General features: G+C 37.4%; 1 protein-coding gene across 1 annotated transcript; it reads right to left on the minus strand.

Moving 5' to 3' along the window:
* Window positions 1-1,817: 1,817 nt before the first annotated feature.
* SLC5A7 (solute carrier family 5 member 7) lies at window positions 1,818-27,351 on the minus strand. The gene is made up of 9 exons (XM_019434616.2): window positions 26,927-27,351; window positions 25,390-25,618; window positions 20,956-21,069; window positions 20,057-20,212; window positions 15,645-15,793; window positions 12,110-12,253; window positions 8,566-8,719; window positions 4,674-4,891; window positions 1,818-3,429 (listed from the first exon to the last, which is right to left on the minus strand). Exons 2-9 carry the CDS (start codon window positions 25,565-25,567, stop codon window positions 2,803-2,805), a joined length of 1,740 nt encoding a protein of 579 aa, XP_019290161.2. The 5' UTR covers window positions 25,568-25,618; window positions 26,927-27,351; the 3' UTR covers window positions 1,818-2,802.

Consider the following 27,351-nt stretch of genomic DNA (forward strand, 5'->3'; position numbering starts at 1 on the left):
TCAGAGCCTGGAGCCTGCTTCAGATTCTGTGTCTCTCTCTGCCCCTTCCCCACTCACACTCTGTGTCTCTGCCTCTTTCTCTCAAAAATAAGTAAACACTAAAAAATTTTTAAAAAAGAACATTTTTTATTGGCTTACATCATTTTAAGTTGCCTAGTTTTTAATGTTTTAGAGGAGTTAAACTTTTTTCCCTTTTTATCTTTATACTATTACAAAATAAGTGGAGTGGAAGAAATTTTCATTGTTAATATTTATTCTTTTTCACTGGATTTAAATATGGTTATTGCACATATTGAGCATATTTGGACAACTGTTGCCCAACAAAATTATGAACTATAACATCTTCAAAGAGACTCTACATGCCCGCTTACTCTATTACAATATGGGTGATGTCTTCTATGGAAGCTGATGCATAAATAAGTTGTACAAAAACTTAGGGTGATGGAGTGCATAAAAATAATTATTCAGGCAGTGTGTTGGAGAGCATGGTACATTGGAAAGACTAGATGCATCAGGAACTGTAGTCCCCAACAATTAATCACTTTTCCATGCCAAATGTTTCCATCATTGCACTTTGTCCTTAGTGAGATTCATGCCCAGTTCTCTCCATCCATGTCTGAGAACCTTGGGATTCCCACACCACTTCCAAAAATGTGCTCCTTCCAAGTGCTCTATTGGGTAATAGGCATGGAGTAGATTCTGAGCAGATAGATGAGTAAAAAGAATTCTCTTTTTATTTAAGTATAGATGATGTTTTTATTTATGAGAGAGAGAGTGTGTGTCACCTGGGGAGGGGCAGAGGGAGATAGAGATAGAGATAGAGATAGAGACAGAGACAGAGACAGAGAGACAGAGAGAGGGAGAATCTTAAGCAAGCAGGCTTCATGTCCAATGTGGATCTCCATGTAGGGCTTGATCTCACAATCGTGAGATCATGACTTGAGCTGAAATCAAGAATTGTACATTTAACCGACTGAGTCACCCAGATGCCCCAAAGTATAGATGATGTTCTATAAACATTCTGAATGCGACATCATATTCTCCATCAAGTTTTGATAAAGCATTAAAATATGGGATGTTACAGCAGGTAGAATTATCTAATTCATATTCTAAGAATCACCTGTGAATTTATCTCATGTGTCATTTGATGCTTTTAGGCAATTACAATTTTTTAAAAAAGGAATGGTAACTTCCTGAACAACACTTTCATACTTAACGTTGAACACTGAATTAACTTCATTTTGTCTATGAATTGCAAAACAGAAACATTTTTGGACAAAATGTTTTAGTTTAAATAAGTCATGGTGCCTTTCTTTATTTGATCAAATGCTCAGATAATTTTTTAGCTCATCAATTCACTCTGCTTTTGTAGACATAGCTCTGATTATTTCTATAATGTGGCTACGGGGAAAGCATTTAAAATTCTAAAATGGTACAAACCATTAAATAAATAAATAAATAAATAAATAAATATAAATATATACATATACATGTGTGTATATATATACACACACACACACACACACACACACACATACATATTTTTTAACTCCAGAAAAGGAGCAAAATAATATTTAATGACCAACCTCATGAAAGTTATGTGGACACCAAATGTTAAAATCGATGGCTTTTTCCCTTTAGGACTTATTTTTATTTTCTTCTTTCATCTGCATCTTAAAATTCACTGTCTACTTTGTGTAGTGATGATTTGTCTAGTACCTAAGACTGGCTTTTGCAAAAAGTGCCACAGAGTCACTCTCTTAACATTAAATCATCTTCACTAATGAATATCCAAAATTGAGAGGGTTTTATTTTTCTAGTTTTATCAGGAGGTGCCATTTGTCTCTCATTAACCTTAATTGGCGCTATACTGTTATCTCACCTTAGATAAGGCTCAATGTCACTTCCAGTACCAATTTAGATAGTAATATGGGACACTACTTCTTTCATCATGAAGCAAAACTTTATAAACTTCAGATGAAGACAAAAACCTGCTCTTGTCACTTTCTGCTTAATGGCCTTCTTGATTTATTGCTTTAAGGTTGTCTAATAATCATGCCTTCCATACTCTAGGTATGCTTCTCAATACACATGGTAGCTGTTGGGCATACTCAGAGCAGCCAGTGCTCCTCTACAAAGATGGATTCTACTTTTCCTATTACCTTGTGCATAAAGAAATTCCACGACACAGTATTTTGCATATGTGTTTGCTTTGCCTGTGCTCAGAATAATGTGTGTCACTACAAAGAGAAACAAATTGCATATTCAGCAAATGTTCTAGTTAAGAAGATGCAAGAATAGGTTAACCGTCAGGACACCAGGACAATCACCCATTAATTTCTTGCACCATTCATTTGAGTGATGGCAAGTTACTCTCTGAACTTCATCATGAAAATAAACCAGACCCACTAGTGAGTGCATTAGCAGACAAGGTCTAGATCAAGTCTACTGAATTTCCTTGGCTGTTTCATACCTACTTCTTTTTTCTGAATAAAGATAAATACTCTAACCCTCTGTTCTTTGAGTGGGGCTTAATTCACTTTTGAATATTTAACAAAAATATCTAGAGTCAGAATCAAACGAGGATGAGAAATACCGATGAGAAAGCAATCTGTTGCTTTCATACATGATTCCTTCTAACTTGGCTTGCATTTGTGCAACTGCACTTTTGTATGGATTTTTATCCACCTGAATGCTGTTTATTTTTTAAGTATATTTTTTATATGCTGCAACCCATCTTTCCTGGACTAGCCTGCTATAACACTCTGTTTGTGAAAGCAGTATTTCATGTGGATGGGGTCATTAGGAGTTATCTTCAGTCCCAGACCCTTCTGGACTTGAATCAATGTTGAGGAAAGCCTCCTTATTGGTAAAAGTTGAGCTGAGAGTTATGCTCTGTCGGGGCTTCACAGGTGCAAGTTCATCTAATTTAATATTTTCATTTTTGACCAGAATTGTCTTATCCATGTTTTCTTCACTGTGCCTTGCAACAACAGCATCAAACACATCTAATTTGGGTGGCAAGGTTCCACTCTCAAATAGATATTTGGCTAGATAGGAGATGCAAATGTTGGATAAGAACGAGGTAACCATGGAAAGGGTTTTAAATGGGAATCTCTGATTATATATGCCATTCTTATCAGGGTAATAACCAGGATAAAAGATCAAGGGCTGCAGGTACAGATATGGCTCCCCGCCAGTTATTCTCAAGAAAAGGCCAGACACATAACCTGCCACAGCCCCATATGTGTTGGTTCCCTTGACGAAGAGCACACAGAGCAGCTGCGGGAAGATGATGATGTAAACGAGATCTGAGCTGAGGTACCAGAGCCCATACACAGTCTTCGTCAGCAAGGCCATGGCTGTGGCAGAAGCTCCAAACACAAACACTGTGATTCGCATAACCCAGATGATTTCCTTGTCTGATGCCTGCAAGAAAATGCCACAGTGACAGCTTTTCACACGGTGCACTGGCTCATTTAAGTGAAGAATGAAATGCATTTCTGTGCTTTAAAGCAGGTCTAAACAATTCCCCTGGTTCAAATAGCTCATTGCAGGCAAAACCAACCTAAACGACAGTATAGGAAGCAAGCAATCCAGGTGGCTTCCCTGGCGGGCCTTTGGGAGAGGTTTCTGTGTGTCTTGTGCAGGAAGCACAGGTCAGCTGCACTTTTCTCTGAATATGCAGGGGGAGAGGTGAGAGGAGCTTATGTGCTGTCACAGGGGAATAATAATGCAAGAGATGGGGCACCTGGGTGGCTCAGTTGGTTAAGTGACTGACTTCGACTCAGGTCATGACCTCATGGTTCATGAGTTCAAGCCCTGCATCGGGCTCTGTGCTGACAGCTCAAAGCCTGGAGCCCGTTACAGATTCTGTGTCTCCCTCTCTGCCCCTCTCCCGCTCATGCTCTGTCTCTCTCTCTCTCAAAAAGAAATAAACATTAAAAAAATTTAAAAAAATAATGAAGAGAGGATTTTACGTACTTTTCATATTAAGGAATAGTTCTTATGTGGCCAGGAGGATGTATGGCCCACCCTTCTTTCCTCTCTTCTAGGAGTCCTACCATCTTTAAGGCCAGCCACCTTAAAAACATGTGGGGCCATTTTGTTAACTATGACCTAGAAAACTAGGGAAAAACAAAGAACAAAGCCTTAGTGAAGGAAGAAGGTGGGCAGGAACTCCTGGCTGTTCTGCACCCACTTGATTCATTAAGGACAATCACACTGAGAGGCTATTTTCTCATGAACATGGACTTGGGAGTTCAAGTGAAGGGTGGGGCAGATGCTACACAAATGACCACAAAATAACATACTCACCATGCTCTGCTTCAAGTTTCTTATAGTACATGATTAAACTCAAAGTTTTTCTAAGATGTTTTGGGTTTCATTACTTTCATTAGAAAGACAAGAAATGTGAATTGTAGCAATATGACTGTACCTCTTGAAAAATGCTTACGTTGGTTTGTTCCCTTACGTACTAACATGAATAGTAACATGCATTAAAAATATTCATATACAGCATAAATAAAATTCAGCATTATTTAATCTTGTGTGCTTAATCAGAGTAGGGTCAGATTTTAATATAGGATATTAGTAAATATATAATATTACAGATAAAATAAATGCAATGATGACAAAAGCAATAATGCTACACTGGAAAAGACTGTTCTTACATTTTGTCTGAATGAAAGCTGGTAGATGTTCCGGGCAAACATGGAACTTGCTGACAAGATAGAAGAATCTGCTGATGACATAACAGCAGCAGAAACTGCACCGAGACCAAAGAAAGAGATGTACACAGGGCAGAGGTACTTCAGAACAATTGGTAAAATCATGTCTGCTTCATCGTTGTCCTTGGGATCTAGAGGCTTATATGTAGTCTGGTTCCAGTCTGTTGAATAGAAATGACAAATATAATAATAACTAAAGAACCACATGCTCTTTATCCATTTGGGGGTCATCTTATTCTCTGGGAGCTTTTGAAATAAATTCAGAATGTATGAATTAGTCTGATCAGAGAAGTGTAATTAGTATAATTAGGTACGTTGGTCTAAGTAGGTAGGAAATCCATGTACTGGTCAAGTGAAATGGTCTTATATTCAACTCTGGCTTCTAATGGGTTTTGGTTACACTTAGCCCTATTCACAAGACCTGTTATCTATCTATCTATCTATCTATCATCTATCTATCACCAGCTATCATCTATCTATTCATTTATCTACTACCTGCCTATTATCTATTTCTTTTCTGCAGTTGTGACATCAAATTGTACAGAAACATAGAAAACATGTTATAAAACAAAAGCATAGATTATTTCTTCAGCCAGTTGGAGGTATGAGGGGACAAGTTCCTCCAAAACTTGGTTTTGGAGCTCCCTCAGCATTGTTTTTCTCCCAACTAAATCCCTTCTTGCATTGAATTCCACTTACTTGAAATAGGAGGCATGATAGATAAAGCAAAGTCCTTGTTTTATTGAGTAGAAAGTGCAGGTATGAGGCTGACATTTTCAGGAGGTTTTTGAACTCCATGTAATGGAACTCAAAACATAAAAGGCAAAAGGACTCCTGAGGAAGCAGGAGGACATGCGCATCAGAGGTGTACAGGCAATGTTTTGCAGCACATCTCTGGCTAAGTCTGTGGGCCAGGCTATTAAAAGCAATGAATCAGTTTGATAGTTGTGAGGATAAGGAAAAAAATGGGCAGAAGATGGCAAGTGTCGGATCTTGTTAAAGCAAGAAATAAAAGGAAGAATCACCATTGGATTAATCCAGTGTTTTGCAAACCTGAATGAACATTGGGATCTCTCATGCGTGCCTTTAAAATGCAGAGTCCTACATCCCTATCCTGAAATATTCTGATTGCATATGTCTGAATGATGATAATATTCAGCCAAATCTGGGAATTCACCAAATTATAGTTAATTCGATAGATTGACCTTTGGAGTAAAATTTAATTACAGAATACCATCAATTTATGTGATCTTCACAAAATAACACTGTGAAGCTGACTTAGAAAAACTACATACATGGGGCACCTGGGTGGCTCAGTCGGTTAAGCATCAGGTCATGATCTCACAGTTCATGAGTTCAAGCAAGCCCTGCATCAGGTTATCTGTTGTCAGCACAGAGCCTGCTTCAGATCCTCTGTCCCCCCCTCTCTCTCCCCCCCCTCTGAAAAATAAATAAACATTAAAAAAAAGAAAAAAGAAGAAAAACTACATACATAAATTATACAACTGTACATTTTCATACAGAGAAGAATGTATGTAAATGTTTGAAACATTTTTTAAAAAGCTAAAGTAGGCAACATGAAGTTTCTTGAAATATATAAAAGGTTTTTTGAAAAAATAAAATAGGTAAATGTGCTTTTAAGTTTTAAAATTTGAAACTTGGAAATTATTCCTGCTATTGATACTATAAAGAAAATAAAACACTGTACTTTTTTTATTTCAGAAAATTTAAGTTTTTTATCATAATTGAAGGAATTGCATGATCAATTAAACACGGTCAGCATTATTTTCCAAAATTTTCCATTGTTTATGCATGTATCTATGAATTAAAGTTTATTTAGAGAGAGAAAGAGAGAGTGTGCATGCATGAACTGGGGAGGGGCAGAGAGAGAGGAGAGAGAAACCCAAGCAGGCTCTGTGCTGTCAGAGCAGAGCCCAATGCAGGGCTTGATTTCATGAACCATTAATTTTTCATACAACTGAGTGTTTTGAATTATAAAAACCTATCAATTAGCAGTCTAAGACTCACCAACATTAATACTATGCTTCTCCAACAGAATCTCAGGTGAACCACTAGTAAAATATGCAATAAGATCATTTAAATTTTATGATATGTTTGCCTGCTGAACTCTAGAATTCATAGAAGGAATTACATCTTTAAATTTATTTTTTAACAAAGGTAATTCTGCATTGTGCTAATATGCTTTTGCATATTATTCACAGAATGGCTATGAAGGCTTCATTGTAAGGGTTACAAAAAATATCCTGTTGTGCACCACACAAGATGGAGAAAATAGTGGTGAAAAACAAACAAAAAAGTTTGTCTTTGAATATATAGTTCTTTACTGTTTGTACCATTATATGCTGAAGAATAAAATGGAATCTTTAAATGTACATTACTATAGCTCCTTTTTTATTTGCTGAACTTCTTTGATGGCATAAGTACAGGACTGAATAAGAGTGGTTTCCCTTGGATCCTACTATTTTTTTATTCCCCCATTTTCCACTGCAGTTCAAACCCATGCTTTGTTGAAGCCAATTTTACAGCATTCCTTGAGATATTATGGTACCAGAAACAACAACCAAGAATATGAACCTATTCCAAAAAAATAGCTGACATTGTGTTTTTCAGTGTGTTGCCCTACAACACACACACATACACACACGCACACATACATGCACATATGCATGAGTGCTCCTGATGGCCGGATCTGTTTTCTGATTGTGACATAAATGCTATCTTTTATTCAAAGGCACATAATCACCTTTGTCAGTCATCTTGTTAAGTGTTTGTTTATGTCATGGATGAACAATTGGAATTAAGAGTGTACATTATGAATCATGACTACTTCTTGTAAAAGTTAAATAATCTAATAAACAGCTGTACTAATTGAAAATAAAAGTATCCACATGAGTATCATCCTGTATCAACTTTACAAACACAGCAGAGTAAAAGGTAAGCTTCTTTAATCTGTTTTAATGACCTTTACCTACAGGACCCCTTTGAATTTGGATTATTCTGTTGTATTTTCATGAAATACCCTTGGAAGCTGCATAGCATAGATATATAAGCATCAAGAGTAATTAACAAGTTCAGTAAAATTAAGGGTGAGATTTAAAAAATGTTCTAGATAGAGGCTACTGGGAGATAAGCATTTCATAATGCTTTTTTTTTTTTTTTTTTACTGATTTTGAGTAAATTATTCTCTAAGTTACTTAGTGCCTTGAGTTTATCTTTATCTTGAAAACTTATTTATTTATTTCTCCAAGAAAGAAAACCTGTAATTAGCAAACTATAAAAAATGTAAATCAGGAATCTCAAGTTCAAAATGGTCTGTAGGTGTCAGGTAAATTTCTAAGCCAGTGGCTCTCAACTTGGGCTGCACTTTGAGCCACCAAGAGGCTTTAAAAACCACTGCTCTCAGGATCCATCTTAGATTATTAAAATAAAATCCCTGTGGGGCAGGATAGAAATGGGTATTTTTTTCAAGAGTCCCTTCCCCTCCCCAGATGATGTCAATGTGCACCTTGGTTGAGAAACATTGCTAACAGGATTACATAGACACAATTGATAAGTATACCAGCAAGGGGGGGGGGGGAAGGGCATGCTCACAAATGTTTTATTGGTGGGGAGAGCAATCAAATACTTTTTGGAGGCATGGAGCTAAAATACAATTGTTTGAGTGCTATAACAAATGTCTGTATATGAATATGATGAGAAACAATCAACTATGTGCGGATAAGAGGGAAAACGGGGGAGGGAGGCCGGTTGGGTGGTAATTGGTCACTTCAGTGAAGCCTCAGTGGGTCCATTAGTGAAGTTGCAAGAGATATACCTGTTGATGCTCCAATGGCCCCAATGAGTATGGCTGGTAAAGCCATCACCAGGCACCCAAAAGCTGCCAGGAATGACAACACTTGAGCATAGGTGGCTGAGGATGAAGAGAGGACCCTCTGGAAGTAGGCTTGCCATGGGATTCCACCCAGCATCTGCATGGGAACAGCAGGGACTCAGAATAAATTAGAGGCAAATAACATCTATTAGGTATTTTTTAAATAAGAAGTTGTACAGTTACATGCACAGTAGTCATTTGTATGGCTCTCATACATGCCAAACATCTCAACTGCAATCATCACATTTTCAACTGCAAAGAATTTCTTCAAGTTTTTTTCCTTCATGATTATATCACACAATCTTTTCTATTCTTTGGTTTCCCTACTTTAAGCTGCATTGCAACTACCCAGAAGCCCAGAAGCCTTAGCTTTGTTTTCATCTGGAGGTTCTTTTTTTTAAAGTTTATTTATATATTTTGAGACAGAGAGAGAGAGAGAGAGAGAGAGAGAGAACAAGCATGGGGGAGGGGCAGAGAGAGGGAGAGAGAATCCAAAGCAGGTTCCATGCTGTCAGCCCCGAACCTGAAGTGGGACTTGATCTCATGAACCATGAGATCATGACTTGAGCTGACACCAAAAGTAGGTCACTCAATGACTGAGCCACCCAGGTGCCTGGGGATGTACTTAAAATTCTTACTGAGGATACACAATCATAAACATTTTGGATATAGTGAACTATAATGTAATTTGTTGCCTGCTATAAAGAAGTATATACAGCTGCATGGCAATCAGGAACACCTGATTGAACACCTGTCAGAAATGACAGGGAGTCAGTTCTGAAGCACTGAGAAGGTGTCACTAGGCAGAGATGGAGAGAGAAGACAGCAGCACCTGGCAAAGAATCTAATGTGAAAACAAGAAGAAACAAACAAACAAAAACAATGAAACAACTATGAGACCACCATGTCTTTGGCTTAATTAAAGGTCAGGGTGTGTGGGAGACAGGAGGCAAGGGAATACCTTCCCCTTGATTACTGCCATGGTCCTCTGACTCTCATACAGTCACTGCTCATGAGTGAACTGGTGAATGAATTCCCCATATCACAATGTATTGAAGTTGTTTCTTTAATTGCCTCTGGAATGTACTGTTTATCATTGTCACACCTGTACCAATGAGAGTGCTTGTTACATATTGACTCCAGAACAATCTCCTCCTTATAAAAGCTATACATGTTCAAAAGTTAAAAAAAAAAAAAAAGTAAAATAATAAATTCTAAAATACATAATCCATGTCTCAAGTCTATATTTTTCCAAAACTTTTCCCTTGGTTTGCAACCTGTAAGTCAATACAGATCTTCTCTGACTTACAGTGGGATTATATCCCAATAAATCCATCATATGTTGAAAATATCTGAAGTCAAAATCAAAAATGCATTTAATACATCTAATCTACTGAACATCATAGCTCACCCTAGCCTACCTTAAAGGTGCTCTGAACACTGACATTAGCCTACAGTTGGACAAGTCATCTAACACAAAGCCTACTTTATAATAAAGCATTGAATATCTTATATAATTTATTGATTACTAGACTGAAAGTGAAAAACAACACGGTGTATGGGTGCAGAATGTTTGTCAGTGTATGTTGTTTACTCTTCATGGCTGGCTGGGAGCTGTGGCTGGTTGCCGCTGCCCAGCATCACAAGAGACAGGATAGTACCGCATACTGCCAGCCCAGGAAAAGATCAAAATTCAAAGTATGGTTTCTACTGAATTCTATTGCTTTTGCACCACCATAAAGTTGAGAAATTGTTAAGTCAAACCGTGATAAGTCAGGAATGTATGTATATCACTAACATTTTCTATGCCAATGAACATTCATCAACAATTTAGATGCTTATATGAATCTCTACACCATAAATTACATGCCAATCTCTCTGGATATTTAAGTCACCAGAGCTTTGTAAGTGAGGTGAAATCTGACCTCCACAAACAAACAGAAGCTCTGATGGTGAGGTGGAAGATGGGTGTGGAGAAGTGAGATTTGGGTGGGCTGCTGCAGGGAGACCGTGAAGGGCCATTACAATGGGCCAGGTGAGGAATGTTGTCAGTGAGCAGGTTCAGGGTGATACCTTAAAGGTATCCAGAGCAGGAGTCCATAAATCATAAATTTATGACAAGTGGAAGTTCAGAGAGACAATTGGAAGGCTGGAGACCACTCGTGAAACATTTGGAGGCTTCCTTCTGTAGTTCATCCATTCATTCATTATCTATTATTCCACTTTTCACTTGTGTTGCATTTTGAAGAATGAACATAACTTAGTCATATAATTTTTTGAGGTGGAAGAAACCTTAGCAGTCATTGGATATATAGCCTTATCTTCAAGATCTGTAAATCTGAGGACTAAAGTGTCGTGTAGGAGAAATAACTTTTGGGTCTTGATTCTCCATTTCAATCCTTCACTCAGACAATGGTGTGATTATGAACAAACTGCCTATCTTCTCTGTCATAATCTTCTCCTATGTAACCATAAATATATCTGCTATGCAGATATAAGTTCATACACACATAATATTTAACCCCATTATCCATTGAATTCATAATTATAATCCAATCTAGAAAAATGTCGGCCAATACATTTACAATCCTTGGGAAAGAAGCTCTCCTCACCAACACTAGAAACAACTTGTTTTCTTGTTTTCCTGTCTTCTTACCAGGAAATTCCTTATTGGGACAGACAAATCTGCCTTCAGGGCTGAAATTTACCGAAGTGCCATAATGACAAAGTGAAATTACAAACTATTGTGAACCCTCTAAAAAGGAAAAAAAATAAACAATTTCCCTTTAATTTTCATATAACTGTTAATCTATTTCTTACTTTGAAATCAAAATAAGTGTTTATTTTTGTTAGTAACCATTCCAAGTAGCAAAATCACAATACCTGGCAGTTTCTTTTGGTTTTCCCATTTTTCCTCAATCTGTGATCTGCCTTTATTTCTTCTGTGCCCCACCTTCACCACAAAGTCCTGTCAAGTTCCCAAGCTATCTCCAACTTCCCAAGACTTCTTTCTTGGGATCTTTCCTGAGGGACACCTCTTTTTCCAATTTCTGTCTGCACTAAAGGTCTTATGGCATGACTAACTTACTCAGTAATTAGAGACTGAATGGATTACTTATTTCAGAATAAGTGGGTTGTAATGCCTAAACCAAAAATACAAATTAAAGCTTTTAGAAGGCTTGGCTTCAGATTGGGGAGGTACCTGGGGGTAGGGCATGGTGTTCTTCACTTATAGCACAGCAGAAATGGGTACACACCATATATTACCCCATTGACATTGTCCCTTGAAGGCTTCACTCTCTCTCCACTTTGACACTAATCAGCTACCACAGTCAGTAAGTGGCTCCAGCCTTCCAACAGGAAGTAGTCAGTGTGGAAACATACATGAGCCAGTAGGTGACATATACATATAAGTCTTAAAATCTTAAAAATATGTTTGATTTTAGGAAAAATGAGACTGCATTCCTCAGGTAAGGGCATTACTTACCAACAACAGAAAACTATCAAGCCAAGTGTAGATTTCAAATGATTCAATGGTCCCCAGCCAAGGCTTTTGGTATTTGGTGTGCAGAGCAGTGTACCCAATGTCAGCAACTGCAGAATGTGACAGGGCGAAGGGGACACTGATCCACTGCAACCAAAGAGGGACATGAGACTGTTAAGCTACAATTTTTTTTACCTGTTTAACATATGCAAGGTTTCGCCACATATTTTGTTTCCTCATAGACCACATAGCTTGGTTGTTCCTCTTGTTCAGACAGAGGAGAACTTGGAATTAAGTTCTCTGCGGGATGCCATGAAATACTTATTTACAAAAGTTAGACTAACATATTATCTATACCTGTGCTTAATTACACCATTTCATATCAAATATAAGAGCAGTCAACAAATCTTTGAAGAAGAAAATATTAAATTTGAGAACATTGAGTATATTGATATATAAACACTTGTTGTTTTCTTTGAATTAGATAAAGATGTCCAATTTTTAACATGACAAGGAAAGACCTGATTGAGAACTTGGTGGATGACACAAACCTTCAGGCATGAGTCCGGTGCTAATACAAAAAGAAGGAAGTGAATGGGGAGACCATCTATATGGAACAGGGCAAAGAGGAGAACACACAGGATGTGCACACACATCTTTTGGGCTACAAGTGGCTTAGGGAAATGGGAAAGATAAACATAAATATATGGAGAGAAATTTGAATTGTAAGCTGAGGGTTGGTGTTTTGTTTTGCAGGCAGCTAGAAGCTAGTGGCATTTCTTCTAAGTTTTTTTTTTTAAGTTTTTATTTAAATTCCAGTTAGTTAACATACAGTGTAATATTAGTTTCAGGTGTACAATTAAATACTTACAAAACCAGGTGTTCATCATGGCAAGTGCCCTCCATAATGCCCATCACCTATTTCATCCATTCCCCCACTGACCTCCCCTCTGGTAACCATCAGTTTGTTCTGTATAGTTAAGAGTCTGTTTCTTGGCTCACCTCTGTTTCCATATGCTTGTTTGTTTTATTTCATAAATTCCACATATAAGTGAAATCATATGGTATCTGTCTTTCTCCAACTGACTTATTTTGCTTAACATAATACTCTCTAGCTCCATCCATGTCATTGCAAATGGCAAGATTTCACTCCCTTTTTTACGACTAATATTCCATTGTGTATATGAGCCATATCTTCTTTATCTATTCATCAGTTTGTGGACATTTGGGCTCCTTCCATAATTTGGCTATTGTATATAATGCTTCTGTAAACATCAGGGTGCATGCATGCTTTTGAATTAGTATTTTTGTATTCTTTGAGTAAATACCTAGTAGTATGATTGCTAGAATGCAGGGTAGTTCTATTTTTAACTTTTTCAGGAACCTCCATAATATCTTCCAGAGTGGCTGTACCTGTTGCTTTCCCACCATCAGTGTAAGAAGATTCCCCTTTCTCCACATCCTCACCAACACCTGTTGTTTCTTCTGAGTTTTAAAAAGAGTTTAGTATATTTCTTCTGCATTTTAATTTCTAGATGTGAACAGTGAGCTTAGGAGAAGGATAAGTCAGAAAAAGCAGTAGTACACTGATATGACTCAGGTAAAGGCCCGAAATAGAGTGATGATATTGGAAATAGAAAGACATTGGTACTAAAAAGGATTATGAAGAGAGATTCAACAGTCCTTACATTAGAGTGGTAAGAGAGTTCAGAGAGGGAAAATGAGCAGATGAACCTCATGTTTACAGTTGTGGAGCTCCAAGGATGGTGATAAAATCAACAGAATTGGAGAATTTGAGAAAAGGAAATGGTAAGGTGTGAGTTGATACATTAATTATGCATCCATGTATAGCCATTTGAAGGTTGGAAAACAAACCATTCTTGGCCTTTTATTCAGTCAGATCAATAGACCCTTAACTTATAACCAAGACAACTTGATTCCTTATCAGTTTAGTTACATTCTGTAGCATAAAAGCACTCTAACATTTATACCCACATATATTTGCCCTACCATCTTTCTACTGGCATGCTTGATTTATGCACCTGTGCATTTTAAGGTCTGGTCTCATGAAAAGCAATGAGAAATTACATTTATTGTCAATAAATAGCTTCATCCCCTGGGGTTGTGTTTGTTAGAATACCAAGTGCATCATGAGAGCTGTCATTGCCAAACCAACCATGCCTCCAAGGTTCTGAACAGAGATTTATTTCTGGAAGTGTATGATGATGCTAAGGAGAATTGTGAATTTCAGCACTGCCCACTTGCTTTTGGCAATTTAAAAATTAAAAAAGTAGGAGTCATTGAGCAAATTAAATATACTTGAATTCAATTAAAATATAAGTGAATGAAATTCCATGAAATGCACATCAATTCTAGGGGAAAAAGAGGAAATATTATGATCATTGCTAGCATATGTTAATTTAAGGCTGAACTGTAAATTTAGTTGTAGTCAGTTCTTTTAAATTTTTTCCTCCATTATTAATGATGCTAGAAAACAAACAAAAAAAACAAAAACAAAAAATGAGTCTGAGATTCAACTTAATTTTTCTGACTGTCTAGTGTGAACACTAGCATAGGGTGAAGAGCTTTTCATTATGAGAAAAATAAGGAAAAAAGAGGAGGCTCAAGGGTGCTTTAATCATCTGTGGAAAGTGAGTCATGATGTGCAGTCTCAATGTGCTCTGTCCGTGGCCTTTCTACAAGGGCACCACCCCTACAGGACACACAGCTGAGATAACATACACATGTCTGAACTCAATACAGTGCCCAGCACGGAGTGGTCACACCATTTTCTTTATACTACCTTAGAATTGTCTTAGGCATTGGATATTATATGGATAATAATACAGTCTTGACATTTTAAGATGTTGAGTTTGCAAAGGCTCAACATTGACTAAAATGTGCATCTAAAACACAAAAGCACTTTTAATATAATACCAACAATATTCACGTCTCCATAATTCAGTATTTTTTACTGAATAAACACACATATATTACCTAATTTAATCTAGAACTTACAAACAATACATAATAAATCTTGTGCCCTTTCTTTGTTTCGAGACCCCAAATAGTGATGATAAATATTGAAATCCACAGTTTTTCCAATGGGATAGTTTCTGTCTTATGAGCAGTCTTATGGAATTAAAACTAATACAGGGGAAGGTTAAAAGACTAATGCAGGTAAGCACCAACATTGACATTTTAACTGAGTGAAGTGTTTTTTGCTTTCAAACTCAAGGGAGAGCATACATAAGTTTCCATCAAATGTGGGCATGAAGCAAAGCAAGTCCTAGACCTTGCTAAGAATTAAACTGAGGGCATATTTTCTGTCAAAATCCAACTAAATGACTACATTTTTTCATCCAATTAATTGAGAAATTTAAAGTCTCAAATCATACACAACTTACTATGTATTGCTCATGATGGAAAATAACGTTTCTATTCAATTTTGCTGAGTTAGTATAAAATACCACATTATCTTTTAGAAAGAAGAAGGAAAGGAAAGGAAGAAAGAAAGTCTGTGAATGGCCCCACTTACCAGGCCTATGAAGATGCAGAAAAGCTGAACTACATCCGTGTAGGCCACGGAGTACAGACCACCCACCAGCGTGTACAGAGTGGCAATGAGCGCAGAAACAATGACAGAAGCTTGCACATCAACGTCAATGATCACGCTGATGGTGGCTCCTGAAGAAAGCAGACAAGAGAATGCTATGGTCAAGGTACTCAAATGGATTCCACTTTCTGTTCAAGGATACACTGAATGTTCAGTACCAGCAGGTAGTGCCTCTGTGTCATGTGAAATGTATTGGATGATAACAGCCAAAGTGAATTGTCATATCAAAATCTTAAAATCTATAATATATTCTTCCTTCCTGAAATTGGCACTTTGGTAACTTATATAGGTGGGGGCACCCAAAATTGATGATATGACCTCAGAATTCCATGAAATATATTAAATTTAATACCATTATAAGAACTTTCAAGGGCACCTGGGTGGCTCAGTTGGTTAACCATCCAACTTTTGGTTTCAGTTCAGGTCATGATCTCATGGTTGGTGAGTTCAAGCCCTGCATGGGCTGGCAGTGTGGAGCCTGCTTGGGATTCTCTGTCTCTTTCTCTCTCTCTCTTTGCCCCTCCCCTGCTTGCACTATCTCTGTCTCTCTCAAAATAAATAGACTTAAAAAAAAAAAGAAATTACAATAATTTTACTAGCTATCTGAAACAGACTTTAATTAAATATATGCAATGTATCTACTCATATTCACGAGATAAGCACAATCACCCACTTCTACATTTTACAATTAATGTTCATTTTCCATTTTGCATTAACTCTGACCCCTGCTAGCTTTTCTTAGATGACAGATGGTATAAAGTGCCAAGGTTTAAGACAACATTGTATGAGAAAGTAATAAAACTGGTAAATTTAATCCAGTCCTACTGCTAGGACACAAACGTATTGAACCCTAGATTTCAACATCATATTTTTTTTAAATTTTTTTTACATTTTATTTTATTTTTGAGACAGAGAGAGACAGAGTATGAACGGGGAGGGGCAGAGAGAGAGGGAGACACAGAATCTGAAATGGGCTCCAGGCTCTGAGCTGTCAGCACAGAGCCCAATGCGGGGCTTGAACTCACAGACCGTGAGATCATGACCTGAGCCGAAGTCGGACGCTTAATCGACTGAGCCACCCAGGCGCCCCTCAACATCATATTTTTAAGTAATTTTCCTTATCAGAATTTTAAACCTGCCTTAGAAATAAAATTTATGTTTTTCTTACTTTCTGACTGTTTATGTGTTTTTGATGTCTATATTTCCAATGAGAATATGAGGATAGGGACACTGGACCACTATGGTTCTTGGACTTCCAGTTCAGAATTCACCTGCTGCTTTACAAATCCTTTCTCCACCATTTTCAAAAGTTACATAGTTTATGTTTCATATTGTTAAACACAGCAATTATAGGAACCCCAACATACGTGCAACAAATCTGTGATTTTTTTGTATCATTAATTTCAATCTTATGTTCTGCTACCACTCCTCAAATGCATGCTAATAGCGTATGCAAACCACCAGAGACGAAAATCCATTTTCTTAAGGAGCAGTGTAAACTATTTTGATCTAAGATAACAATATAAAATATTTTTCAAGAATTTTTTTCTGAGTGATTTGGCTTTGGTAACAAAATTAAATTATTTTTATGAGTAAAAATGAATTAGTAAAAAGATAAGTCTGGTATTGGAGAATGAAGATGAAGGAAGGTGGTCAATTTGGATCAGTGCAAAGGTGGTGACTTTGGATAGCAGACTGAGTTTTTGCTTCATGTTGAAACCTTAGTTGTGATTCTTTGCCAATCTTCTTTTGGTCTGGTTCTTGACTTTAACAACATTTCTAAGTCATGTCTCAGGAATGAAAATTCCAATTATTACCTGCCTCTTTGGGCTGCTGTTTAACTTTCTACCGTTGTGACGTTTTTATTAATTCCATACCTCCAAAAGGTAGGGAGGGAGACTGCATGCTACAGAAAAAAAGATCACTGGACTAGGATTTTAAAGACTTGGGTCCTGGTAAATACTGCCATTTGGTTGTAACTCAGTGGTTTTAAAGAAATCACCAATTTTTCTATCACTATTAAGATTGGGGTTAATTTTTTCTCTAAAATATTTTCTAAATAATTCCATCATTTATAGTGACTAAAATTGAAGTTACATTTCCAGATCTGCTGTGAAATATTAGTTTAATCATGAGGCCATAAAAATAAACATACAATAAAGTTATAAAAATTCATCGAATTTGAGCTGTGAGAAGTATAAATACACATTTAAAAAAAAATGTATGTAAAGGATGTTGTCCATTTATGCCAAGAAGGTAGTTTAAAATTCTCCTAAGTTTCAGCACATTCACAAGAAGGTGATAATGTTATATTTGTCTATTCTTAAGTGTTCCAACTTATTTCTAATAGACACTAATTTTGAATTGTCCCACTATTATTTTTGAAGAAAATATGTGTTAATTTAGAAAGACACATTCTCTTTACAAAAGCATATATTCCAAACAATAGCAGCAATGTTTTTTATACATGTTTTTGATATGTGTGTGCATCTGTGTAGAGAGGGATATATAGATATCAACACATTTTACATATATAGTGACATAACACACAGATGTAGATACACACACATATACAATAATAAGTAACTGAGTGAAGTTTAGAGTTTGGTTTAAGTTTATATTTCAAAAATACTTTAGAAATATTAGTTTATTATTTTAACTCTCCCTTCAGGGCTCTGTTACATAAATTGATCTGTATTCCATGAAAGTGAACATTTTGTATTCATTCTGTTAGCTACTGAGCCCACTCCTTTTTAAATATCTCAGCAGGCTGTTCTTAAAACCAACATTTTCTAGTGTTAAAACCAATGACAAACTACCATTGCTTGTAGGCTAATGACAGCGAGGTGGGAAAGGAGATGTATTTTTACACATAATTTCATTAGGCTATAGGTGCAGTGGTAGTTGTGGAGAATTACTATATAGTACCTAGAAAGTGCAACATTTTCCACTGAGTTATTACAATATTTTATAGCTATCAAACTCTTTTCTTTTCTACATCAAATCATCCCTTCATTTTATAGTTGGAGACCAAGAAGATAAGATTATATGGGAGTTTAAAAAATAATGTCATGAAAGGAAGTATAAACTAATGTCTGACATTACAGAGGTCAGATCTGATGATAATACTGAAGCCGGAAGGTAAGTTTGTAGTATAGAATATACACCATAGAAGGAAATTCATCTTATCTTACTTTTGCTTTGACCACTTAGGGTCTAGCTATAGACATAAGCCTTTTATCTTCATTTGTAAGAAGAGATGGAGAGAAACATATGTGGATGCCTGGATATCAAACACGGACACAGCTCACTGAGGAAGGTTATGGAACTTCCAACTCTATTAATCTTCAAGAAGGAACTCAGCACTCAGTGAAATTTCCCCTTGATGAAAAGGCAAATTATTGAGCCTGACCGATCTTCCACTATCTTGTTTTCTAAACCTTGCAAGTGGGCTGAGAACTGATGGGCCAAGGATAAGTTGTTCTTAGCATTAATTGGTCTTAGTAGTAAGTTAGACCCTAAGAAGTCTCCATTCATTTTCTAGATCCCTAAACATATATACAACCCAGTACTTTAGGATGTACTGGGATTACACTGAGAAAAGAAATAATGTTGTTCTTCTTCTCCTCTTTTGAAGAAAGTATAGCCATAGATGATTCATTCATTCATTCATTCTTTCATTCATTTGTGAGAAGATTATAACTGTTAACAAGATACAAGTCCTATCTTCAAGAACTTTAGAACTCCCTTTGTGAGGTTGGATTTGGGCATGATATAGATAAACAGGCACATAATAATACAAAGTGACAAGTCCAATGAAAATAAAACTCTAGGTATCTAAGGAAGCCCATGGGAAAGGCATCTGGCAAGGTCAGGATGTCTGGCCCAAGGAAGTGACATCTATAAGAAGATTGAAGGACATTTCCTGGTTTTCTAGGCAGATGTGCAAAATTGTAGGGGGGGAAAGGAGTCCAAAGCAGAGGGCACCTGGGCTTGCACAGTGTCAGAGGCAAGACAGGAGGTCTAGAGTTCTGGAAAAGTAAGGAGGAGTGGGGGGGAGGATGATGAAAGAAACAAGAGACTAAGTCATAAAAAGCTTTATGGGCCCACTTAAAAGTTTAGAAAGGGACAGTAAAGGGACATGATCAGATTTGTGTTTTAGAAGGATGAGTCTGGCTACCATATGTAGACCAGAGGAAGAGGGCTGAACCATAAGCAGGGAGACGGTTGCATTAAATCAGGTGAGGGAAGCTGCAGGTAGCCTGGTTTGTGGCTGAAGGGAGTAAATTTGTGTATGTGCTGCTCATCAACCAGAGAGAGGCAGAGGTCCTTACCTAAGGCAGAGAAAATGGCTGCAGCCCAAAACATTTCTCCCATTAGTGCAGGAATAAATAGGAGCCCACCCATGCGTTTTCCATAGATCTGCTGAAACGGGTCTAACATAGTCACATATCCTTTGGAACGCATAGGCTTTGCAAAGAACAAACCACCTAAAAGAAATTAAAGTGTTTATGAGAAAATAAAAAATTCATAATATAATAGTCTTTGCCAACATTTTATTATGTTATAATTTCTCAAGGGAAATACATTTTTTAGAACATTTATATGTGTGGAGGAACCAGACTAAAATACACTGTGAATACAGAACCAAGACATACTTAGTAACAAAACATGACTTTCTTAATACGTTTGTCATTGTATGCATCGAAAGGGCCATTGAATAGTATATCTGAGGCATGTAAATTTAAAAACATGGACCAGCGTGGCATTCGCTAAAATGCCTTTGTATCACCCAGAATAACATTTAGACACTGATTAAGCACAAAATCCAATAAAAGTATTTTAAGGGCAAAAAATATTAGGAACTCTGTTATATAATATTCTTGACCTTTTCTTAGTTTTATTCACCAAAAGAAATTCAGGTACAATTCAAGTTGATTCATTGTTAATGATATCTCTACACTATTTTTGAAAGAAAAAAATCATACATTAGGAAATTAACTATTCTCTTGCCATCAGATCAAGGGACTAAAAACATATTCCATAATCAAGAGACCAAATAATCTAAGCATTAGTGTTACTGATTTCTTGTAATACCTACTTGAGAGAATTCTGGTAACATTTTTTTTACACAATAGTTATTTACAATTTGACTTGTTATTTCATTTGTTATTTGTACTCCTGTTCTTTATGCTTTACCGAGTGTGTCACTAAAGTTTAAATTTTCACTTACCTAAAATCAGACTCAGAGAATATCCAATTGGTGCCTGAGCCCAAGCTAGACCATAGTCTGGTACATACACTGCTTCAGCTGTCCCATTGATGTAACCTCCTCCGACCCAGGTGGCTGAAATAGAATGAAGAGTGAGGGAAAGACGCTGCCAAACTCCTCATACCCCAGACCTGCTCACGTTGACACAGTGGCCAGTAGCCTCCTGTGACTGCTGAGCACCTGAAATGTGGCTAGTCTGGATTGAAGTGTTCTGGGTGTAAAATATATACTGGATTTCAAAGACTTCATATGTGAAGGTGAATGTAAGGTGTCTCAATAATTGTTTTTGCATTAATTATATGGTGAAATGGAAACATTTTCAATGTATTGAGTTAAATACATTCTACTTTATTTTTTATTACATTATTCTACATTATACTTATTCCTCTACTTTTTAATGTTCTTTAAAAAAGGTTTGTAGAAAATTTAACATTACCTCTGCGACTCACATTGTATTTCTATTGGACAGTGTTGCCTGGCGTTTGTTGAGGTCAAGTTTCTTTATTTTAAGGTTTTTCTGTTTTAATTGTATTGATCTTTTCACATGGATCACGATTATCTTCTCAAGGAGGGGGCAGGGAGAGGCATTCACAGTTGTAGATGTATGTATTTTTTAAAATTTTATTTTTAATTAATAGGGTCACTTCTTAAACACTCTGGGTACATAGGATTTTGGCAGAGCTGTTCTGCATCCTAACATTTTACTTACTGTCTTGAATTATTAAAGGAGAGAGGACACTTTTACTCCAAGGTGTCCTAAAGTGACTTTAAATTATCTTTTTCCTCCTTCTTTTCAAGTACCTAACATATGCTTAGGACCTGGGCTGATACTAGAATTTGAATGTTGACTGCATACCCACTTGCATTCTTCATTCTAACCTGGGTCTTTTAGTAAGATATTTGATATTTCACAGAGAATAATAAGAAATATGTCTTCTCCAGATGTTATTTAATAGAACTCCTGTAGCATAACAGTTGAAGGAAGAGGTCAAGGGTCCAAAGAAAACACATGTTGGGTAAACAAGTTTGGGCAAAGAAGGATCTATAAACTCTACCATTTTCTCTGAGAAGGCAGTATCATATATGCTTCTTCCTGAAAAGCTAAAGTTAATGGAACACTTAAATCCTTATAGTTTTTTTTAATGTTTATTTACTTTTGAGAGACAGCGAGAGAGAAAGAACGGGGGTGGGGGGGTGGGTGGGCAGAGAGATAGAGGGAGACATAGAATTTCAAGCAGGCTCCAGGCTCTGAGCTGTCAATACAGAACCTGACAGAGGGCTCAAACTCATGAACCACGAGATCACGACCTGAACCGAAGTTGGTCACTGAACTGAGCCATCCAGGTGCCCCAAATCTTTATAGTTTATTTCCTTTTAAGAATATTGCCAAAATATCTAAAAGAATCCCTTGTAGAATGTGTGAAAAATTATGAGGAACATGGGCTGGCTTATCAGATAGGAGTCTGAATTCTAGGCTATATCATCCAACTGGGAAAAAAGTTTGACTCTGAAAAGTTCTCTGAAATCTCACAATTAGAATGTAAGTAAAGTAAACATGTATTTGAAACTATCAAAGACAAGTGTTTCTACTGTGTTCATTCCAAAATTTATCTGCATTTAATCCAGATACCAAGCAAAGAAGGGAATGTTTAAAGGTTAGTGTTTTTTTTAAAGGTTAACATGAAAAGACCTCCCTAGAAAAAAAATCTTAAGCGCATTTAAATGGAAATACAAAAACCCTAAATTAGGACAAATATGCATATATCAGCCCCTCTCATCTGCTTGCTAGCTTTTACATGGCTGTGAATAAATAACAAAAGCTATTATTTGTTATTCTCATTTTAAGCCCTCCTGTAAATTTAAACAGGGTTTCCCCCTCCACTAAGTGTCTAACTAGGACTTGAAGAAATTATTTTCACAGTCATAGAATCAGACTTGATCCTCCTTCTAGGAGAATCTGAAAACTAGGAAACTGGAACTCCTAAGAACACACTAGCAATGTTTCATTGCATAAAGGAAATGGTCTTATGAGCACAAAGCTTATAAGTGATCATTTTTCATTGTGTAGATGTCCTCTCCCTTATCCAAAAACAAAATTGGTGTCTGAATGATTGTAAACATAAGAAGTGAAGACTTGGTTACTTATCCTGGTTAAAGTCCATCCATTTTTATCACTCTAGTCCCTTCTATGCCAGAATTTGCTCTGCATGTTTGTATATTTCATGTCAGATTTATCAGTGAGAATAACTCTTTTAAACTATATGCATTTTTATTTTTTAATCTTTATTCTTTAACAAATATATATGATCAATGAATCTGACAAGGTGTAGATAATATGGTTCAGATTTTAAATGAGTTATGATATTGACCAAGGTTCTTTTCAGTTCTTAAAGACTGAAAAAAAAAATCTTTAAAAATTGAGATAGACTATGAAACTTCATATGAAATAATCATGATTCAAATTCTTCTATACACTTTAAAAAACTGTTAGGTTGAAATAATCATTCTAGATCATAAAAACAAATTCTGAAATATTACCTTTATGAACACAATAGATCTAATATTAAACTAGAGTCATAGAACACTATAATAATTTTCAATGAATAAAAACTTTGATGTACAGCAACTCATTTATTCTTTTCAACAATTTTTTGAGTGAAATCAGTTTTTATTGTTTTATTTCGCTTTTCTTCTCATTTTCTTGGTATAGGAGAAACCTGAAGGGAATACATAATCACAATGTTTTGCTTCACTTCAGATGCCAGTATCACATCTGGATCTTTAGGGTAAAAAAGAAGCATTGTTGCTATAATGAAAAATGAAAATTAAGATGTAAAGTTGTGCATGGTGTTCATCAGGATAATAAGGAAACAACATCTGAAAATCTATACCAACATTTCAGTAAACATACGCAAGTTGTAGGGTTATGGATGATTCTTAATCTTTATGTTTTCCTACTTATCTGTGTATATTAGATATCACAGAAAATATTTTGCACAATACAATTTGTTCTATATATGTGAGTATATAGAAAAATTGAGACACGGGGGTAAGAAAGGACCTTTTTACAAATGTTGTGCCTTTATATTCTAGAAAGGAAGCAAAGCCAGCTAGAGGCCTGCACTTGGTGCATTGCGGAGGGGTCCCAGGGTGTGGCTGCCAAAAGACCAGGGTTTGGTGCTAATTCTAGTCCTTACTTCCAGAGACCTTTCACAGTGGTCAAATATAAACTGCCTCATAATGATCATAAGAAACTATATACAGTTGAAGAAGAATTAAAGGAACATAAAATGTGCATGTCTGAAAAATAAAACCTATAGTCCATAAACTATTCTAGAACATTGTAGGTTTCAGATGGCCAGCAGGGATGCAGTCTTCACAGACTGTTCTGTTAAACTATTTCATATACAGATGAGTCATATTTAAATAGCACATCAGGATGGAAACTGGGCATCATTTGGATATGATTTCTCATGGGATATTTTCCAATGGGCCCTCAGAGTTCTGGTTAGTCTGGATTATGTTGCTAATGTTTAAAAACCTAGTAAGAATCAGAAGTGAAATGTTATTGTTAGTGAATATATATCAAATAATATTAAAGATATAATTTTAAATTGTTGTTTTTCAGAAATATTTTCAACAACAAATAAGAATATAAAAGAGAAACAAGTTACCACTTAAACAGAACCACCTTTGGGAACAGGAGGAAAGATATCAGCTTCTCTGAGCCCAAAGGGTTTTGAATAGGAAAGGGCTGCAGATGCAGGCTAAGGCATTTCAGTTGGGACACGCCCTAGCTTTCCCCCTTTTATATCAAGCCTCCTGGAAATCTTTTTTTTTTTTTTTTTTTTCCCCAGTGCTGTGGATTTTTCACATGTGATTATCTTCCTCTGAGGAAATTGGTTTATTAAATGGGAGGATTAGGTTTCAAAACAGGGCATCTCTCAATATGGAATTGTGTTGCCCCTAATTGATTTATTCAGTTGAAAACTATCATGAGTTAATGTTCACTGACATTCATCATTTAAGACAACAAAAATTCACAACTTTGTACCTGTATTAATGAACATGATGAGACACTGACTTTATCACATAGCTTGTAAGACTAAGACACTTTTCTCCTTTGTTTTTATTCTGTTCCCACCCACTGAACTGTCCGGATCCTCCAGATTTGTTTCATTGATATTGTGTCCAGCGATTTTTTATAAAATCATTTTGTTCAAGTACTACTGAGTTGACACCCACTTATTTTTGTTTCAAAAAAGTAAAATTATTTTTAGGATATGTAAGTAATGAACTTAAAGAATCCCCAAAGGACAAAGGCTAATGTTTGCTTTGTCACTCTGAGAAGCCAAGGAGGGGTGGGCAGCATGGACCAGAGGCATCAGAACCTACCTGTCATGGTAAATCCACCCACCAGCAGACCAATGTCTCGGCCACCAACTATGATGGCCTCGCTGCGCTCTTCTGAGCTGCCACTGTTTTTGGTTCTCCAGGCAGCCCATATTCCAACCAGCAATATTAGAAGGTAGAACACGATGATAGCAATCAGTCCTTCCACATGGAAAGCCATTTTTATCTAGGGGTCCAGATTCTTCCACAGTGAGCTACTTCATTAAGATTTCTGAAGAAAATACAGTAATGCATTATAAACCAGCCAAGCATGCATAAGCAGCTGGGAATAAACCAGCTGGCTCATGAAAGATCCTGTGCCACTTACAGAAAAAGCACATTGAAATCGCATATGACACTACCAGTTGCCAACACATGTCCACTATTTTATTCTAATTAGTATTTAACAGTTTAACATTGTTTTGAGCCTCCAAGGGGGAAAAAAAATAGAAATGGCTGTTTACCAAATGTAATCATGGTCACTTTTTGTGCTTAATAAATTCTTTTAATTTAAAATTAACCTTGTCTTGTATCGTAACTGAGACTCAGTCAAGATCATTTACAAAGAGGATGCATCTGGCTTTTGGAACTAACTTACTATTCCATCTAGAATTATTGTAAGACTACCCTGAGAATTCTAACATATTCTTACATTCAGTCATCCATTCATTCTTCCATCTCTCCTTTCAAACAATTGTAGGGAATGGTTCCAAAAGTAATGTGACATACAAATATCTGGGGAAAAAAAAACTTTAGGAAAACCAGTTTCAAAAGCACATCAACTCTAATTTTCAACAAGTGCCTGTGGTCCAAGTTACTGTAGCAACTATAGATGGTACATTGTTTAAAGAATGTACCTTTTAGCCTGCTCTTCTGGCTCTTCCATTGTTCTTTGCTCTTTTCATCTCTCCCTCCTCCTGAACTTAATGGTAGGTACAAGAAAACAATTTAAAAATACAGTATTGACTAAATATATAAGAGGGGGTCAAACGTATTAAAAACAAGACTTCTTAAGAGACATGTCAAATTCTAACGCCTTCACCTTCAGGAATTCTTGTTCTCTGTTATTTTTCAACCCTCGTGACCATGGCTATTTCATGCACTCGCCGTTCACACAAGCACGTTTCGGGGGGGAAATGCAGGTATTTGTGTTCGCAAGTGGGTGATGAGTCCTTGGGTGAAAGAATTAGCTTCCCTCTGATTCAGGGGAAGCAAAAGAAGCGCGGGCGGGCTGGGTGCGCTCCGCCTTTGTGAGCAACCGAGCTGGGAAGTTCTTTTCTGGGCCCAGCCTGGGGGCTCCCCAGCACCCTCCACCCAACCCCCGCCGACCCTCCCGCTACCCCTCGGTCCTTCTCCTGCGCCCAGACTTCCCGCCGCTGCAGCCTAAGAGCCTTGGGTGCCAGACAGTGGACCCGCCCGCGCATCCCCACCAAGAGGCAACAAAAGCCGAGTCCTTCCGACCTAAAACGCCGGCTGGGCGGCCACCGGGTCCCCGAGGGAGCGGGCTCCGACGCGCCCGGGATGGCTGCTCTGCTCCTACCTGGAGTCGTCGCCGCGCAGAGAAGTGCTCCGCCGGCTGGAGCTCCTCTCGGGACCGCCGCCCAGGCACCTTGGTGGTTGGGGGCTGTAAGGCTGCCGAGGGAGGGGGAGGGTCCGGGGTGCCAAGGGGCGAGGAGTAGCGCCAGGCTGCTGGGTTCCTGCCCCAGGTCTCCCAGAACCTGGACGCGCGCGGAGTTGACAGGTGTGGGCGCCCCGGCGGAGGACGCGCGACGCGGCTGAGGTGGCGATCGATGCCAGTATTGGCAAAAGTCCCCTTTATAAGGGTGGCTGGCGGGGGCGATCGTCAGAGCTGGGCAGGCGGACGTCAGAACAAAGTGGTGCTGGGGCGGGTGCCGGGGAAAGTGCCCTCGCGCGCGGGATGGGTGTGGGGGTGAGGAGGGGCGGGGGCTGAGGAGCTGGGCGGGA

This window comes from Panthera pardus, unplaced genomic scaffold (genome assembly GCF_024362965.1).
Source record: "Panthera pardus isolate Hobbes unplaced genomic scaffold, ASM2436296v1 HiC_scaffold_25, whole genome shotgun sequence".
In the NCBI taxonomy this organism is placed as follows: Eukaryota; Metazoa; Chordata; class Mammalia; order Carnivora; family Felidae; genus Panthera; species Panthera pardus.